The 17,248-nt window shown below is 38.2% G+C and overlaps 1 protein-coding gene across 2 annotated transcripts; it reads right to left on the minus strand.

Annotated features, from left to right (window-relative positions):
* Positions 1 to 1,246: 1,246 nt before the first annotated feature.
* Positions 1,247 to 9,613, minus strand: TMEM128 (transmembrane protein 128). 2 transcript variants are annotated; one of them, XM_086747746.1, is made up of 5 exons: positions 9,465 to 9,613; positions 8,034 to 8,175; positions 5,947 to 6,108; positions 4,645 to 4,753; positions 1,247 to 2,991 (listed from the first exon to the last, which is right to left on the minus strand). In XM_086747746.1, exons 1-4 carry the CDS (start codon positions 9,583 to 9,585, stop codon positions 4,654 to 4,656), a joined length of 525 nt encoding a protein of 174 aa, XP_086603872.1. In that variant the 5' UTR covers positions 9,586 to 9,613; the 3' UTR covers positions 1,247 to 2,991; positions 4,645 to 4,653. The 2 variants fall into 2 exon arrangements, with proteins under 2 accessions (XP_086603872.1, XP_086603873.1); XM_086747747.1 differs by having other exon boundaries at positions 8,034 to 8,172; positions 9,465 to 9,600.
* Between the last annotated feature and the right edge of the window lie 7,635 nt (positions 9,614 to 17,248).

The raw sequence follows: 17,248 nt of genomic DNA on the forward strand, positions 1-17,248 counted from the left end.
TGAATAAATTGAAAGACTGCATCTATCTTAGTCCACTTCCACTGGCAAAACTTAAAAACTCTCTTAAGCTTTTTCTCCTCTGAAGCCAGAAATTATTAAAGTAACATAGGACATTTCTGAAGTTACATGTAAATTTCTGAGGTTTGCATTCCTCTTAAAGAACAGGGAAGGAAAACAAAATGGCAGAAGGGTGGAATGAGTGAATTCTGTACAATCCCCTATTTAGGTAAGCATAAGGACATAGCAGCTCATGTCTTTTATTCATTTTGTCCTGTTCAAGAAACAGGTATTTTAAGCCATCTACACATTTTTCTTTTGAAAAATGCACTTAGCTGAAACCAAGCCCTATGCTTCTGTCCAGCCCATAACAGCAATATAAATAAAAAGCATAACTAGTCAAATAGTTAAGGCTTCAACCACCTCTAGCTCAGAGCTACATCCATTACTATCTGAAGCTTATGGAAATGCTAAGTCCTACTTCTGTCTAACCTTTAAAGAACAACTAAGGAATATACTTTCATTTTACAGAGCTTCTATGGGTAATCGACAAATAATCTTCACTGCTATACTGTTTTATTTCTGTTATTTTAAGATTATTCTAGAGCATCCCGTGTCACCTGTGAAGAAAAGCTGTTTGGTGCTGTGCACATTCTCACCCTCAAATGAAATCAATGTAAATGGATACAAAAAATATCTATGGTGGTCTGTAGCCAGCTAATACATTCAAGCTTTGGTAGAGGCAGGGATTTTGACTGCCTAATAATTGTTTTCAGGAAACTATTAAGAGATCCCTTTCTAATCTGTTGCCTAAATTCTTTATTTGGTGGTAAGCAAAATAACAAAAGCAGGCAGTTCACAGAACTGGAGGTGGCAGCAACGTTTTGTCAGGATGCTAATTACAGCAAACATTGTTTTAAATTCTTTCCACATTCACCACTACTTCATTTTGAGCAAGTACGTGACTAAATATTGCACTGGATTCTCAAAACTGTTACTGAAAGACTTCGCAGGACTTCTGTACGATGAGCATACCTACCTGGGATTTTAGCTCTCCAAAGGTGTTCAGACAGGTATTACACCTTCCATAAACAAAGCTGGGAGGTCATGACAGACAAACATACTCAAAGTCAAGTACAGTATTTAAAATCTACACGAACATCTATTTTACAGGCAAAATGGTGGGCTGACAGTCCCCAAGAACAGTGGAATTGGACAGTTAAACAATTAAGTACTGAACAATAATTGATCACTTTTGTACAAAGTTTATTAAGATGTTCAGAAGAATAAATCTGAAAAAACATGTAGCAAATAGTAATATTAATTCAAGAGCACAAGACGACTTAAAACACCTAGAGCATTTATATAGTTGACAAATAAAAATACAGTGATAATTACCATCCCTGAGCAACAGTATATTTAAATATCATAATAAACAAAGTTACTCAAATGTACCTTGGTATGCACTTAAAATTTCTTAAAAGATGAAGACCTGTAGATAAGCAACTTGCCCTTTAAAGATGTGAAGTACAAATGGTTTTGGAAAACTTAAATATTGTATTTAAACAAATTGAGCTATTAACTTACTCTACAAGCTACTTAACGGTAGTCCTAAATGTATTTAATTTTGGTTTGACTGATCCTTTCTATTGCATACTGACAGCAAAGTTTTTCCTTAATGAAAATGTAGCAGCTTAAGACAATGTCTACTTTTTTCATTACTAAACATTTCATGTGTTGTGTATTCAGCAATGGTGTGAATTTGAAAGTCTGAATGAAGAACACTCTCCTCTAACAGTCCAGACTTCAAGCAACAGTCACAAGGAATAAATTTTAACAAGCTTCAATACCCAGCTTCTACATTTTCCTATCTTCCAAAAGGTCTGGGCGTGACCGTATTTAACACAAAGATCTATATAAAATGGCCTAGCAACTACCTGGTGCCCAGGTTTCCACATACATAGATATCTCAGACAAAGCTAACAGACAGGTAAAGTTAAAACTTTCCCAACTGTGTATGACTAATGGCATTTCAGTTAGTATCAGCCTCTTTATTGCTGAGGAAGAAAAATGGCAACTTCATTAACAGGCACTGCTGAGAATTAAAAGTTAATTTACAGAAGAATAACATCCTGAATACTGAAAAATAGTGCATATATCAAAATAATTTACTTTGTGCTCTTAATTTCTTGTGTAGTGTTAATATTGTTCATATTATTGTTATCCAATAATATTGTTATTCAGAGCTTAATCGTGTATCTTTGGCTGGGGACAAACTATATCAGCACAAGTAGAACTTACTTATTTCACTGATGGCACTTCCAAATTCAAAATTATGTAAACGTCAACCAGCTTTCCAGGCCCTTATCCCACTTCGAATCTTTTTTCAAACACTAGCAGATCTGAAGACGAGAGATTAGGTAATAAAATATTTCCTACATAACACACATAACATCAGAAATCTAACAGATCATGGAAATGTCTCCTGTGTCATCTATGAGTAAGTTTTCAAGTACAAACACAGATTCCAGATAACAATATTTTAGCTGTCAATTCAAATGGAAAGAATACAGTATTAAAAACCCACAACACTTTCATTAACTATGAACACTTTCATAACCAACCAACCTGCTTGGAGCAGGAAGTCGGACTAGGTGATCCCTGGAGTCCCCAAATAGGATTAGGGCTATATAACTGACTTATTACCCATCTGCTTAATATTGAAATATAAAGAAAAGCTTCACAAAGGAGTGATGAAATGCTTTATGTTAGTAAGAGAGTTAAAACCTATCTATCTTTAATTATCCACTGTCAGTTGCTTTTTCCCAGTCGCTGGCTGACCTACAGTTATGTCCATTTGATTTATAAATCAGGTAGTCTAAGAATTATGGTATCAGAGAAAAGAAGCAGTATTAGAAATAATAAAAGTACTGGAATGTAACAAAGTGACATCCACGTTGCAGAATAACAGTTACTTGAGTCCCTCACATGAAGCTGAAAGAAAAGAAAAAACAAATCCAACTTTAACAAAAATGCTGTAAGGTTGTATATACTGCACAAACTGTATCTTGTACTAATTTGATATTGATTCGTTAATAATTTTGCATCACCAAATAATAATTTGTCCCTAATTATTACGCCAATAATTATTTCACCTAATGCAGAGTTAATAAATTCTGTATTTAAATTTATTCTAAATTTACTTGGCTGTTCATATAGAAAACCAGAATGTTTTCATAAGGTTCAGTTGTTCAGGATATCTGTAATTCACTTGTACTTCTTACTTTCTAATTACAAATTAATGCGGAATGGTTATTTTAGTCTGTTAATACCATCAGCTCTAACACACCGAAATGCGTCCTTTCCCCACATGCTCCAGTGCTCAGACAGAACATAGCTAATGACAGAACGAACAAACACGATCTGAAGAAGTTTGCATTAGCAAGTGTGACTGAAGCTCCCATAATACAGTAAAGAGGTTCTGAAGTAAGTGTTGTATTTTTCAAAAGTCTATAGGTGGTGTCAGAGTATGACCTAAGTTAATTACCTCCTTAAAAAAATTAGGTTTCTTGATATCTAGAAATTAGAAGGAAACATGCAACACTGGTTTCAGTTTGTTTATGGAAACAAAAGCTGTGTTTTGCTATCTCAGACGTTAAGTATTTTTTGCCCACAGCTCTGGCACTTCGAGAGGCTACACTCAAAATCCAGCACTGACTCATTCTTCTTGCTGCACTCATGAAAATGCTGGAGGCCTTTTTCACTGGAAAGGATTTGTGATGGCAAGCAAAACCAAACAGGCTTCCCCACATTCCCTTGAGAAGGAAGTACAGCAAACAATACCTGCTGTGGGAAATCACTTCACTGCATGACACAGACATCTGTGATACAGGGGACATCCCTTGCCCTATTTACTGAGCTGTCTTTGATGTCTTCCTTATTAAGCTTTTTCAGTTTCGCAGGACTTATTTGAACAGTATATCCTAACAAAAGATGCGAGAAACCCTTTTCAATGTGGCAGTTACTGAGAAGTAATTTTTGAAGTTAATAAAGTATCTGGTTTTGCCTTTGAAAGCTTGTTTTTTTAGGGAACTTCTGATATCTGGCAGTTTTCCAGGTAGCAGGTTGATCTGGACTGTTCATCACAAAAAAAAAAAAAAAAAAATGAAAACAGCATACTTAAAAGACAAATAATTTGAATTAAAAAAAATTAGAGAAGACGGTTGATACATATGTGTCGGAGACTGCGTAGTCTGGTCCGATCGGGGCTGAACTACGACAATATGTTAATAGCTTCTCCCCTTTATTATCAGGTCAAGCAACTTCCCTAAGAGGTTTTCGCAGTTTGGATGAAAGCTGCAGGTATTCGGCCTGTACTCCGCAAAATCATCCATTCTCACCAATCACTTCTTTTCACTGGCTAGAATGGAATCTTAGAGAAGAGAAAAAATATATTCTTCCCTTAGGATACTTGCATGTTCTCCAGTTACTCTATATACCACAAAATATCCATATTCTAAAACTGTACAGAAAACATAGAGAAGGAATCCTTAAATGGTCTTACAATCCTTAAATGTCTAACAAAGCAGCTGATGCAACAAGAGAAATATTTTTATGCTTTTGTGCTTAAACAATTCAATTATTTACCTGAAAGACTTATCCGAGGAGTGACACAAGCATCACAACACCCATAAACTGAATGAAGAGCAACAAAGGTGTCATGAACGACCAGACCGGCCACAAGGCAATGTTGAAACTGGGAATAAAAGCAGGAAATTTTTGGTAAATTCAGTTGTCATATTATGGAAACACCAGCCACACAAAGAAAACATGGCACAAGGAGAAATGAGATTTAACTTACTAAATCTGGAAAAATCCTTGTTTCTTTACAACTTGAGAAAATACAAAACAAAAAGACCCCAGCACCTACTTACTAAATTAGTCATTTAGGTTACTGTTTATTTTCTGACAACTCATCCTAGAACTTCAGTAGCTGCTGCAGATTTTACACTGAGCAAGTCCACTCAGTCCCATCAAAGATAAAGATACCTTTCACTTTCAGAATCTCTGCATATGAACCATCTGAAAATTAACTACTGATTTTGGGCATAAGTGGCAACTGGGAAAAGCCTTGATTTGCACCTCCAGCCAAGCAGATTTGAGTTAACTGAAGAGAAAGGGGAAAACCAACTTATTTTACAACTGAATTATATGGATTATAGATTTGACTAATTCTAAACTATAGGGAACATTTATCTCCTTCAGTCTTCTTTTTTTTTCCCAGCACTGCAACAAATAATGACTGATGTTATACAGATACCACATCTAAACATAAAGAGAGAACCAGCTTTCATGCAGAGAGAAAATAAATATTCTGGCACACACATATGTAATTTTTTCATTCACATGCACGCTTGCTCAATTCTGACTCCTATAATCTCATAAATGAAGTAGCTCTTACTAAAAGTACCATTCTCTGACAAGATACAAACCCTTAAAGCTCACATAACTATAGTCAGAAGTACAAATTTCAGAATATGCTTGCTATTTATAGATTGTTTGATAATGAAGAACTCTGTATTAGAAATTGATCAGGCATAATTTTTTCTCAGTTAGGGAACACACCTTTGTCTTAATTTATAAACTTCACAAATAGTTGTCAGAGGTAAGCAATTTATACTAAGAAAGCTAAGGACTTCAGTTTTCCCATAAATTTTCAAGACAGAAAAGATCCAGTACATCTGCAACTTAATAGACGGTTTTGACAGCTGCAAGTCTTGCTTTGTGGATGAACATTGAAAGGGGAAGAAATTATGCGACACAGAACTGGTACTGTCATGAATACACTTAGTAGAATTAGAGAAATTATACTTTTTATACAATAAACCCATTAACACAGTTAGACTTGCACAGGTTTAGCAGAAGTTTGTACACAGCATTTGCACTTACCAAATTGCTGCTGCAATAAAGGTGGCTGTTGTGATAGGTATCAGTGCTGGATACCGGGTATCGTAGTCCTCAATTCCACAGTACCACTCGAGATAGAGTATGCAGTAAAAGGCAACAGATAAACATGCAGTCAGTAAACAAATGCCAGAGGCAAACCACCAACTGTGGGGGAGAAAGCACGTTAAAGCATGTTAAACAGAACCACATTAATCTTCATTCTAGTCTAGAAACAGAACAGACAATATGTGTTAATTATACAGATTGGCCTAGAGTTCCTGTAGTTTTTTTCTTAAATCACTTTCACAAAACACTTTTTACCCTTCTGAAGCTGTCTAATATATATAATTGAGTTTAATTTTGCAATGCAACATTCCTGTCAATTTATTTTTCCCTCAGATATTTTGGAAATGCAATGCAACAGATCTTGTCAGTGATCTACTATACTACTGCACCAAAAATACTTTGTCAGTAATGAAATAAAATAGGCTCCATTGCAACTGTGCTTCTCACTATAAATCAGATGACTGATTTTTGTGCAACAGATTGTTGCAGAAAGCTTTAATAAGGTTTCAAGTTTATGAACTCTCAAATTTAACAGACAAGAAGTATGAGATTAAATCCAGGATTTCAAACACAGAATGAAGAAAACACAGGGCATCTGATTATTTAAGAAGATGTACTTTTAAACCTGTTTGAGGACATACTTCAAGAGTAAGATGGAAAAACAATTTGGGAGCAAGATGCACTTTAATAAAATCTTGGACTTATCTGAATACGTATTGAGCAAATAAAAAAAAAATTAAAACTGAATTCTTATTACCATAGTTTGATTATTGAATTACAAAGGGTAATCAAGCATCTTCCTACTCAAATAACATCTGCTCTGGTATGGTACAGTAAATACCGTATGCTATTTTGGTACCTCAGTACTACCAATAAGGTAACCTGCATCAAGAGAGCAGTTGCCATAGGCTACCTAACAACCAATGCATGAAGACAGGTACTGGACAGAGCAGACAGGGCCACCCAAAACTTTTATCACATCCTGGAGTCACTAGTTTGTATCCTCAGCCAACTGGATGTACAGTGTTATACAGACCAGCCTGGAGCAACAGCTCCAGAGAACCTCACAGCACAGAGTGAGGCCCTGTTCAGCTTCCATGTATTAATACAATAATGACAATGACAATGAGAGAGTTTTAAAAGCACTTCCAGGTGAAGCTATCTAAAAATATTTACCATACATCAATCCCATTGAAAATAATTAACAGAAAAGAAACAGAAAATAAATAGAAATTATTTCATAGAAATTATTTCACTAATCTTTCACTGGTCTTCTCAAAGAAGTCTAGAGAACTTCTAGAGAAATGAAGTTCCTTTTGATGTTTAAAGATCAATTTCAGCTTTTTTGATGAAAATAAAATCAAAACCCCAACACTTTCAACAAAACAGGCAGTGTACTTAAATGTAAACTTGAAGGTACAGTATTAAAACATCCTGCTATTAGAACAAATTTTGCATGTACACAGGTGGCTCAGTAGAACCTAAATAAAAAAAAAAATAATTGCAGAAAAATTTTAAGCATTGTATTTACTTAAAAATTTATTTCATAATAATGACTTAGGTGGTCATCTGGTCCAACCCCCCTGCTAAAGCAGGGTCACCTAGAGCCTGTTGCCTAGGACTGTGTCCAAATGGCTTTTGATTATCTCCAAGGATGGAGGTCTATGACCTCCCTGGGCAACCTGTGCCAGTGCTTGGTCACCCTCACAGTAAAAAAAGTGTTTCCTGATGTTCAGAGGGAACCTCGTGTGTTTTAGTTTGCGCCCATTGCCTCTGGTCCCGTCACTGGGCACCAATGAAAAGTGCCTGGCTCTGTCCTCTATGCACCCTCCCTTCAAGTCTTTGTATACATTAATAGGATTCCCCGAGCCTTCTCTTCTCCAACCTGAACAGTGCCAGCTCTCTCTGTTCCTACTGCAGATCTTGTTTATCCAAGATATAAAACACAATGTTCAGATGTAACCAATTGAACATGACTGTAAGATGAAAACACATTTCTTTCTTTATAAGAAAAGGCACTTTACCTATCTGCTTGAATAGTTTCTTTAATAGTTTTTAAAAAATCAAAGTAGTATGTCACAGCAATCGATGCCGAAATCCAGAATGCAGAATGAATATTGAGTCTGGTAAGAGGCTTCCTCTTCTTCTCTACAGCTGTAGACTCTTCTGTAAATAAGAACATAATTATAGCACTAAAGCTAGTCATTAAATGGAGTATGATTATAGTTACATAAAACATGATGCTTTATCCTTCTAATTCATTTATCTTTGGAGATTATTATACTCTGTGTAATACACTTTGTATTACAGAGGATGTATTCTAAAAAGCTCAGTGCATTTCCTGAAATAAAACAGACTCAGCAAGGTACTCTGATAAAACGATAAAGCAGTAAAAATCAGCACATACTGTGTTTGTGTACCTTTTTGGAACATTAACAGCTGACTAGATTATGAAAGGGTTATTTAACTAATTAAAAACCTCCTGGTGTTATTAAAGCATTTTTATTAATCTAGCATATAGAAAGTCAGGTTGGTATTTCTGATTACTAATTTATTTGTATCTTTTTTTTCTTAATTTTAATATTTGCAAATCAATTTCAGGCATAAATAATTTTATTGTACTTGACTGCAGTTATTTCCCAAGAGATTTTCAACTTCAGTTTCAGAAGCTGGCTTGATTCACGCTGCATCCCTTCAGCAAGTAAACTAAAACTATTACTTTGCAGAGAAGTATCTTTTCTTTTTTCCCTCATCACTATATATTGGTTTAGAGAAAGGAAGACAACAGAGTGAGATTTGAAAGCGTATTTTTGTGCATGACAGTAACTAACACTCTCAATACTTATACACACTATCAAAAAAAAGGTGTCAAAGGCGCCTCTGATGTTTCATACTTGGAACTTTATCACTAGAAGTTACTGGTGGCCTGTGTGCCTCCAGCAGTGCAACATATGCTGGCTCCTCCACACACATTATTATCACCAGCTGAGCTTACTAACAGCTCTGCTGGATTTTACAGGCATTCTTATTTTTTTTATTTCCTCGATTCTTCGTCATCTACTAGAGCTTGGCTCTGAAGCACTTAGGCACTTCACCTCCATCAAGAAATCCGCAGTTGCAAGCCTTTTACACAACTCACGTCTCCCTTTTCACATCCAGCTCGCCGTTAGAACCAGACTCCCGAGGGAAGACGTTGCTGGCTGCAGGCAGGCAGTGTTCCACGGGCAGGGCAGCGCCCGCCGACCCGGGGAGCCCCCTCATTCCTGCAGCGAGCAGGGTCCGTCCCCTTCCCCCGCTCCCGCGGCTGGGGCAGCGCTGCGGCAGCCGCCGCTCGTCACCGCTCCCAGCCCGGGCATTTCTGTCGCACCGCCCCCCTAGCAGGGCCTGGCTCGGCTCGGCTCGCCTCCGCTCCCCTCCCTTCCCGGTGCAGTCTCCGCGTCCCCGGCACCACCCACCGGCCGTCCCGCCGCCCCCGAGAGGGGACTGCGGCAGCAGTGGGTCGCGGGGTTCTGCTCCGCGCCGCAAAGGGCGCCTGAGCCTCGGGAGCGCGTCGCAGTCGCTGCCGCCGGCCTCCATCTTGGGCCGCTCCGGCAGTGACGCCGGGGCGGGGGCGGGAAGCGCGGCGGCCGTACGGCCGTTGGGCGTGAGGGGTGGTGGCACGTTGTGTGGCGGAGCAGAGGGAGGCGGCGGGCGGGAGGGCCGCCCTCAGAGCCGTTGTAGCCGGTCGCAGCTGTGCGAAGCCCGGGTGGTCGGGCGGCAGTGAGACGGAGGGTGGTGGGCAGGGCTGTAGCAAGTGCTGGCCCGGTAATCTATAAATCACCAGCGTCGCGAGTCGTGCAAAGCCCTGCTGAAAATAGGGAACAGTGTGACGCAAATGCAAGTGCAGAAGTGAGAGCTGCTTTGTCAAAATAATTAAAAATAAGAAAAATAGGAAAAACGGGTACCATACAAATATTTTGCTTGTCACGTTTTGCAAACCAGGTGCTCTGGAGGACAGACGTGAGGAAAAACTCAGTTTTTGTGACACAGAGCGGTGGTTTAGATGGCACGGGAGTCAAACACGAAGCTCAGAGGTTTCAAGAACCATAGGAATCCTGTGATGATGCATACTGCAACTCATAATTGAAAATAATAACGATATTTACAAGGCAAACTGGATAAATAATTAAGTGGTGAAACAGACCGTTTCAGCTCTGTAGCTGAATTCTGCGTAACTAGATGTAATGTCACATCGGCATGTTTCTGCAAACAAAACCTTGGAATTTACTAGATTAGTATTGCTTTCTCGTTGTTCACGTGGACAAATTCAAAACTACTGAATTATATTGACAGATTAATCGTAGGTGTGGTCATTATAAGAATGCTGTGAATATATGTACTGCACTTTTGGGGGTGTGTTCATTGAATAAGTAACATGGCCTTCAAAATTGAAAATTGTTTCTAATTATTTATTAGGCTAATTAGATTATATGTGTGGTACTTAAAAATCCTGTGCTTTCTTGGACAAAATAATGTGTGGGATAAAGTCCTTACTAAGGCAAAAGTCCCACTGACTAAAAAATGGAAGTACCTGTCCGATACGGCACCTGTTACAGATCGCTTTTCTTTACGGTGTAATTAAATGTAGAAATATTCAACAAAAGCTCGGATTATTGTAAGATAGATTGAAGAAAAAAAAAACACAGTATGTGGATTTTACTTACCAAAATCAAATTTATAGTTCTTCTAGCTGTATACAGAATAAAGTTCAAAAAACAAATGTTTAATAAACTGATTATACTTTTCCTTTTAGAAGGCAATCAAAATCTTTATTTTGCATGAAAACAGTGAGTATGAGAAATACGTCAATTTTCCACTTATCCTGTGCATTCTTTGCATATTGTGTGCATCTATCAGCATAAAAGCCTTGCAGATACTTCCTCTATAGTTTCATGTTGAGAAAACAGGAAAAATGAGAAGAACGGAATGTAGGCTGCAGATAAATAATTATGTATTTTATCAGTAAGCTTTAAAAAATGTCAGGCCATTCTAAGGGTAGCAACTAACTGGTAGAAGCTAATTAAGGGTACAAGCTAGACTTGCTCTGACCTCCACTGTTTTTAAGCACTTTTAAACCTGTTGGGTAACTAATGACCTTATCAAATGCCCTTTGAAGTGGGTGGAATAAAACCTGGGATAAGTATTAATAAAATAACAGATCTTCTGCATATGTAGCCTAATTCATACAGTGTTAGAGTAGGTTTAACTCTGAATAGAATAGAATCGAATAGAATAGAGTAGTTTCAGTTGGAATCGACCTTTAAAGGTCATCTAATCCAACCCCCTGCAAGGAGCAGGGACATCTCCAACCAGATCAGGTTGCTCAGAGCCCCGTCCAACCTGGTCTTGAATGTTTCCAGGGATGGGGCATCTACCATCTCTCTGGGCAACCTGTTCCAGTGTTTCACCACCCTCAGTGTAAAAATTTTTTTTCTTTTATCTAGTCTGAATATACCTTCTTCTATTTTAAAACTATTACCCTTCATCCTGTCGCAACAGACTCTGCTGAAGAGTTTCTCCCCATCTTTCCTGTAGGCCCCCTTGAGGTACTGCAAGGCTGCTATAAGGTGTCCCCAGAGCCTCTGCTCCTCCGGGCTGAACAGCCCCAACTCTCTCAGCCTGTCCTCATAGGAGAGGTGCTCCAGCCCTCTCATCATCTTTGTGGCCTCCTCTGGGGCCACTCCAACAGGCCCATGTCCTTCTTATGTTGAGGGCTCCAGAGCAGACTTACATCAGTTTAACTAGTGTAATGCTGAACCCTGAAAGTATGTAAGACTAAATTTTTTCAATATATTTAATTATCACAGCTTTTTATTACATTTGGCTTGAATTGTAGGATCTGAAGTAATGGAGAATTTTAATTAATCTGTGCATTCTGCAATTAGAAGAAAAATAGCACTGGCTCTTCATTTGTTGTGTAACCTGATATGTAGATACTCTGTGTTGTATAATCTACCTGGAGATATTATCTTTTCAGCAAAGGGGCTGCTAACAGTAATTTTCCAGGGAAAAAAAAATGACTATATTTTCCAAAATATCCTATTGTCTGTTTTATAGATGAGTGAGGTTCTAGGGACAAGGGAAGCAAGGGTTCTGGTTATTCCTTGTTCCTGTGCATTGAGTTTTGAGTAAATTCAGCATAGAACATATAGGAATGGACCAATTTTATTTTTTTTCCCTCTTCAGAAAGCTGGGACTTCATTTACATCTGAATTTCAAGTGACCCATGTCATAGTGAGTAGAAATTGTTTTTCCAGCCCTAGAACATGTCTCACATAAGGGCCAACCGCATCATAGTCCTTAGTGACTACAGTGATTATTTTTTATTTAGTTTAGTTGAATATTTTGAAGTTAACAGCTCGTGGGAGCCTCTGAGCTTTCTTAGCAATGAAATAGAGGTTTCTTTGTTTTATTTCCTTTGAGTGAAATGATTACCTCAGCCTTCACTTTCATGCCAGTGATTGAAATAAGAAACAAAGGAAATCTTCATGTACTTCCTTTGCAGAAGCTATTCATAGGAAATATCTTTGATTTAAACATAGCAATTAAATAAATACGTATGCTTGAAAAGGTTAAGGTCTGTTAGTGTTGTTAAACTGAAGACTCCTGTTTACCTACAGAGCAGGTATTGTGCAAAGAGCTGAAATAAGAGCTTCCCTTCCCTGACTCACTGTTGACCTTAACCTGGACCGCTCATGTTCAGTGTTTGTAGAGCTGAGATGTTTTCTGTGATCTTTTCACAGAGCTTCTCTGACTCAGAAATTATTAATCTGTTAAAGAGTGGATAGTGATCAGGAGCTGAACTGAGGCTGTTACAAAATGAACAACATAATTAACAAAGCGTGTAAACAATGGGCCTGTTACGGATAATTAATTCTTGTGAGTAAAAGTTGAAGAATCCTTGCAGAAATGTTAGGCAGTGTTTTAAAATGTGGTGCTTGATCTGACAAATGTGGTTAACAGTCTGTGAAAGGAATTTGTGAATTTGAAGTTTATGTGAAGGAAATGTATGAAGCGTAGAGTTTGCAGCAATTTTTTGGTTAAAGGCATTCCTGGCCTCTTGCGTAATGTGAATTCTTCCCATATTTTCAGAAAGTTACTTACGACATTTTTTTTCTTTTAAAAAGAAAGAATACTTCTTAAGTTATTTGAGTCTTTTTAAATATTTAGGTTTCACAGTTATAAAGGAAAGTTGAATTTTGCAATCTGGTTGGATATTTTAAAATTAATTTTCTTGTTGCTTGCTGAGTATTTGCTGTTTACTGATTAGTTATTTTTATGTTGATTACTGGTAACTCTTAATGACACACACAAGTGGTAGCTTTTTATGTTCCTTGATTGAGTACCTGTACATTTTAGAATTAGATTTCCCACTTAAATTCTCACTTTTAGAAAGTCGAGTTAGTTTTCTAGTATGCTAGCAAATATTCGTAACTTTTTCCCCATTACAGAAGTGAATGACTAAATGAGCCCAAATGTTGTCTGTTCACAAAAGTCCTGACTGGAATTTTCTTCAGTACTTGTCTAAGCAGGGCTGGCTTCTCCCTCGTTGTGTTCATTTTTATTTGAAGGAGATTGGCTATAGTGTATGCGTATTCTTAATTTTGAAGAATAATTGTGCAATATACTCTGTACTTTCTGTTCATAAACTAAGAAATAATAAATTGAGTAGTAATCTGCTGCTTATCTTCCACTATCAGGAGTGAAAGAGTAGGATGAGTAGAGATTATAATTCCTTTCTGAACATTGTTCTCAGAGTAAAGCGTTGCACATCCTCTCTTACACTGAGTGAAAAAAGTAAATGTGTTGTCTAACTCATTCAGGTAAGAAAACAGCCTTCAAATAGTACTACAGTTCTCTGCTTTAATTATTTTAAATTCAATACAATGGAATAAATCACCAAAGGACTGAAAACACTTGGTGTGAATAATTTCATGCAGAACTGAAAAACAACTGAAAGTTAAAACTCAGTCGGCTCTGAATGTGGTATATATACAAACTATTGAACTCAAGTTGAATTCTCATGCGAGTATTAAATTACAGTGCAGCCATGAATTGACCCTTTAAGAAAGAAACAATACATATAATAGTGTGCTTGATACCAAGAATGCGCTACCTATAAGCATGCAAGCATTTGAACTTCATGAAGGAAAAGAAAGCAGGAAATAAAAAGAGGTGAAGAGGACATCTAAGAAAACTGAAAAAGAACACACCACATAATGTCATCTGGTTTATCTATTACATTATTCTTCACCTTGAAAGTTCTCTGCAAATTAAAAAAAAAGTAGCTGGTCCAGAACATTACTTTAGTCTGAAGTATCTGTTTGATGGAAGACCATTTCAACACCTTCAATTATCACAAACAAAAATGTTACATAGTTAAGTGTTTGACTCTTGCCTTTTGCTATAATCAACATTAAGAGTATAAAATGAAAAGAGTCTTCATTCCAGCTTGGATCTTCAGATATGTAAAAAAAAAAAAAACCACTTTAAATAAATCTGAATAAACTGTTCTCCTAGAAGTGGCTAAGTAGATCTTCCTACTCTCTCTCCTAAATAATTTATTGAGTTTAGTTTCACTTAGCTATGCTTACCTTCTTAGGGAGTACAATGGCTCTCAAAGTGTTTTCCTGAGACTACAGTTTAATGATACAAAGCATTTGGCAGCAATAACTCCAGCTATAATTGTTCTTGACTGCTCAGTCCCCAGCTGTGGTATATAATACCTCTCAGTTTGAGGATCTGATCTGGATTTAAAAGCCTGCAAAAATGCAGGGGGTGGCGGAGAGGCAAAAACAAATGGCCAGATGTAGGAGGGTGGGAAAGGGAGCACTTGGGAATTACTGAAACTGATTTCCTCACTGAGGAAAAAGTCTGTGCAACCACGCATCCATAACAATATGGCAAGAATTTCATACTTAGGGCGTTTAGGAAAATCCTAAAGTTTGGGAGTTTTTTTGAATAATGAAGATCACAGATTTAATTTGCACAGGAAAGACTGTGTATCAATTGTGAGAATGAGCATCCATCAGACATGCCCACTAAACCATGTCCCAAAATGCCACATGTACACATTCTTTGAACATCTCCAGGGATGGTGAATCCACCACTTGCTTTGGCAGCCTGGTCCAGTGCTTCACCACTCTTTCAGTAAATAAATGTTTCCTAATATCCAATCTAAACCTCCCTCAATGCAACGTGAGGCCATTTTCTCTTGTCCTATCACAAGTTATTTGGGAGACCAACACCCACCTCCCTACAACCTCCTTTCAGATAGTTGTAGAGAGCAATGAGGTCTCCCCTCAGCCTCCTCTTCTCTAGACTAAACAATCCCAGTTCCCTCAGCTGCTCCTCATAAGACTTGCTCTCAGACCCCTCACCATCTTCGTTGCCCTTCTCTGGACACTTCTCTGGACATGCTCCAGCAACTCAACTTCTGGTACTGAGGGGCCCAAAACTGAACACAGTATTCAAGGTGTGGCCTGACCAAGACAGGGGCACGATCACTTCCGTACTCCTGCTGGCCACACTGTTCCTGATACAAGCCAGGATTCTGTTGGCCTTCTTGGCCACCTGGGCACACTGCTGACTCATGTGCCAGCACCCCCAGGTCCCTTTCTGCTGAGCAGCTTTCCAGCCACTCTTCACCAAGACTGACATTGCATGGGGTTGTTGTGACCGAAGTGCAGGACCTGGCACTTGGCCTTGTTGGACCTCATACGGTTCACCTCAGCCCATCGATCCAGCCTGTCCAGATCCCTCTGCAGAGCCTTCCTACCTTCGAGCAGATTGACACTTCCACTCAATTTGGTGTCATCTGCAAACTTAGTGAGGGAGTATTCAATCCCCTCATCCAGATTGTTGATAAAGATATTCGATATTAAAGATATTGATATTAAAGATATTGATCAATATCTTTATTATTGATAAGCCAATATTGAAGATATTGATGAAGATATTAAACAAGACTGGCCCCAAAAGTGAGCCTTGTGACCACCCGCCAACTGGCTTTAACTCCGTTCACCACAACTCTCTGAGCTCAGCCACCTGGACGGTTTTTTACCCAACGGAGAGTACACCCGTCTAAGCCATGAGCCAGCAGATTCTCTAGGAGAATGCTGTGGGAGAGATTGGAAAGTACAGAAAGTTTCATAATGTGTTCAGCATAGGAACATCTCACTGATAGTATGGAATTCAGCTCATGCTGTTTGCCTGGAGAACTTTTCTGTAGAGTCCTGAAAAAAATAAACACGAAACACTTCGTTCAGGTTTATAAGCAGGTTTTCTTTAGCATCATCCTTCACAGTCCATTACCACTTCTGTATCCTGTAGGGTTAATTTTTCGTATATTTTGATCTGGTATTGTAATTAGACAACAGAGTTAGAGGAACACTGACAGAGTGCTATTCTGTCAGAGAGAGAAAGGAAGAGAGAAAGATGTGTGCTGGTATGAAATCTAAATTCAGCAATACCTCAATTTGAAATTGTAGCTGGAGGACGGTTGTGCAATTCCTGTTTCTGTTTTGGGTAATCTGCTAAACATGAACAGGTCTTTAAGAACATAGAACTGAGACTGAGTTAATGTTTTTTCTTCTAGAAAACTTGTCCAGTGCTAACCTCTGAAACCACTGAAGTTCTGTGAGTTCACCAAAAAAGCTGAACTTTCAAAGGCGGAATAGGTGAGACAGAATTGTAGCAGCAAGAAGGGAGGAGGAAACATTTCACAGTGTAAGACAAGGAAATTGTAGGAACAAACAGTCCATAAAATGTCTTCTAGTAAATGGTAGAATGGATAGGTGGAAAAAAAAACCGATAAAACACTCTAAGCATAAGAGATGTCTGTAAAACTCAGTGAAAGCTTTTATACTAGAAATTGATTTAGAAGTCCAAGGCAGAAGTGCAGGGCCAAAGTACTGGCTTCGAAGTGAAGCACTTGCTTTAATAGTAAGAAGCACTTGCTTTAATAGTAAGAAATAAAAGTCTAGGAGAAAATTCTGGTCCTGTCTGACCCACGAAAAACAGTAGCCTTTGTCATGTATGGATACTATACAGTGTCAATAGCTGTGTATTCCTCCTTGAATTCCTTCTCATCATCAAGAGTTAAAGGTCAGACAGTTAAAGGTCAGAAGGACAGAAAATCGAATGTATACAACCGGACTTCAGGCTTTGTATTTATACATTGATGGCTGGATCATGAGAG

This window comes from Chlamydotis macqueenii, chromosome 4 (genome assembly GCF_036417535.1).
Source record: "Chlamydotis macqueenii isolate bChlMac1 chromosome 4, bChlMac1.mat, whole genome shotgun sequence".
Taxonomy (NCBI): Eukaryota; Metazoa; Chordata; class Aves; order Otidiformes; family Otididae; genus Chlamydotis; species Chlamydotis macqueenii.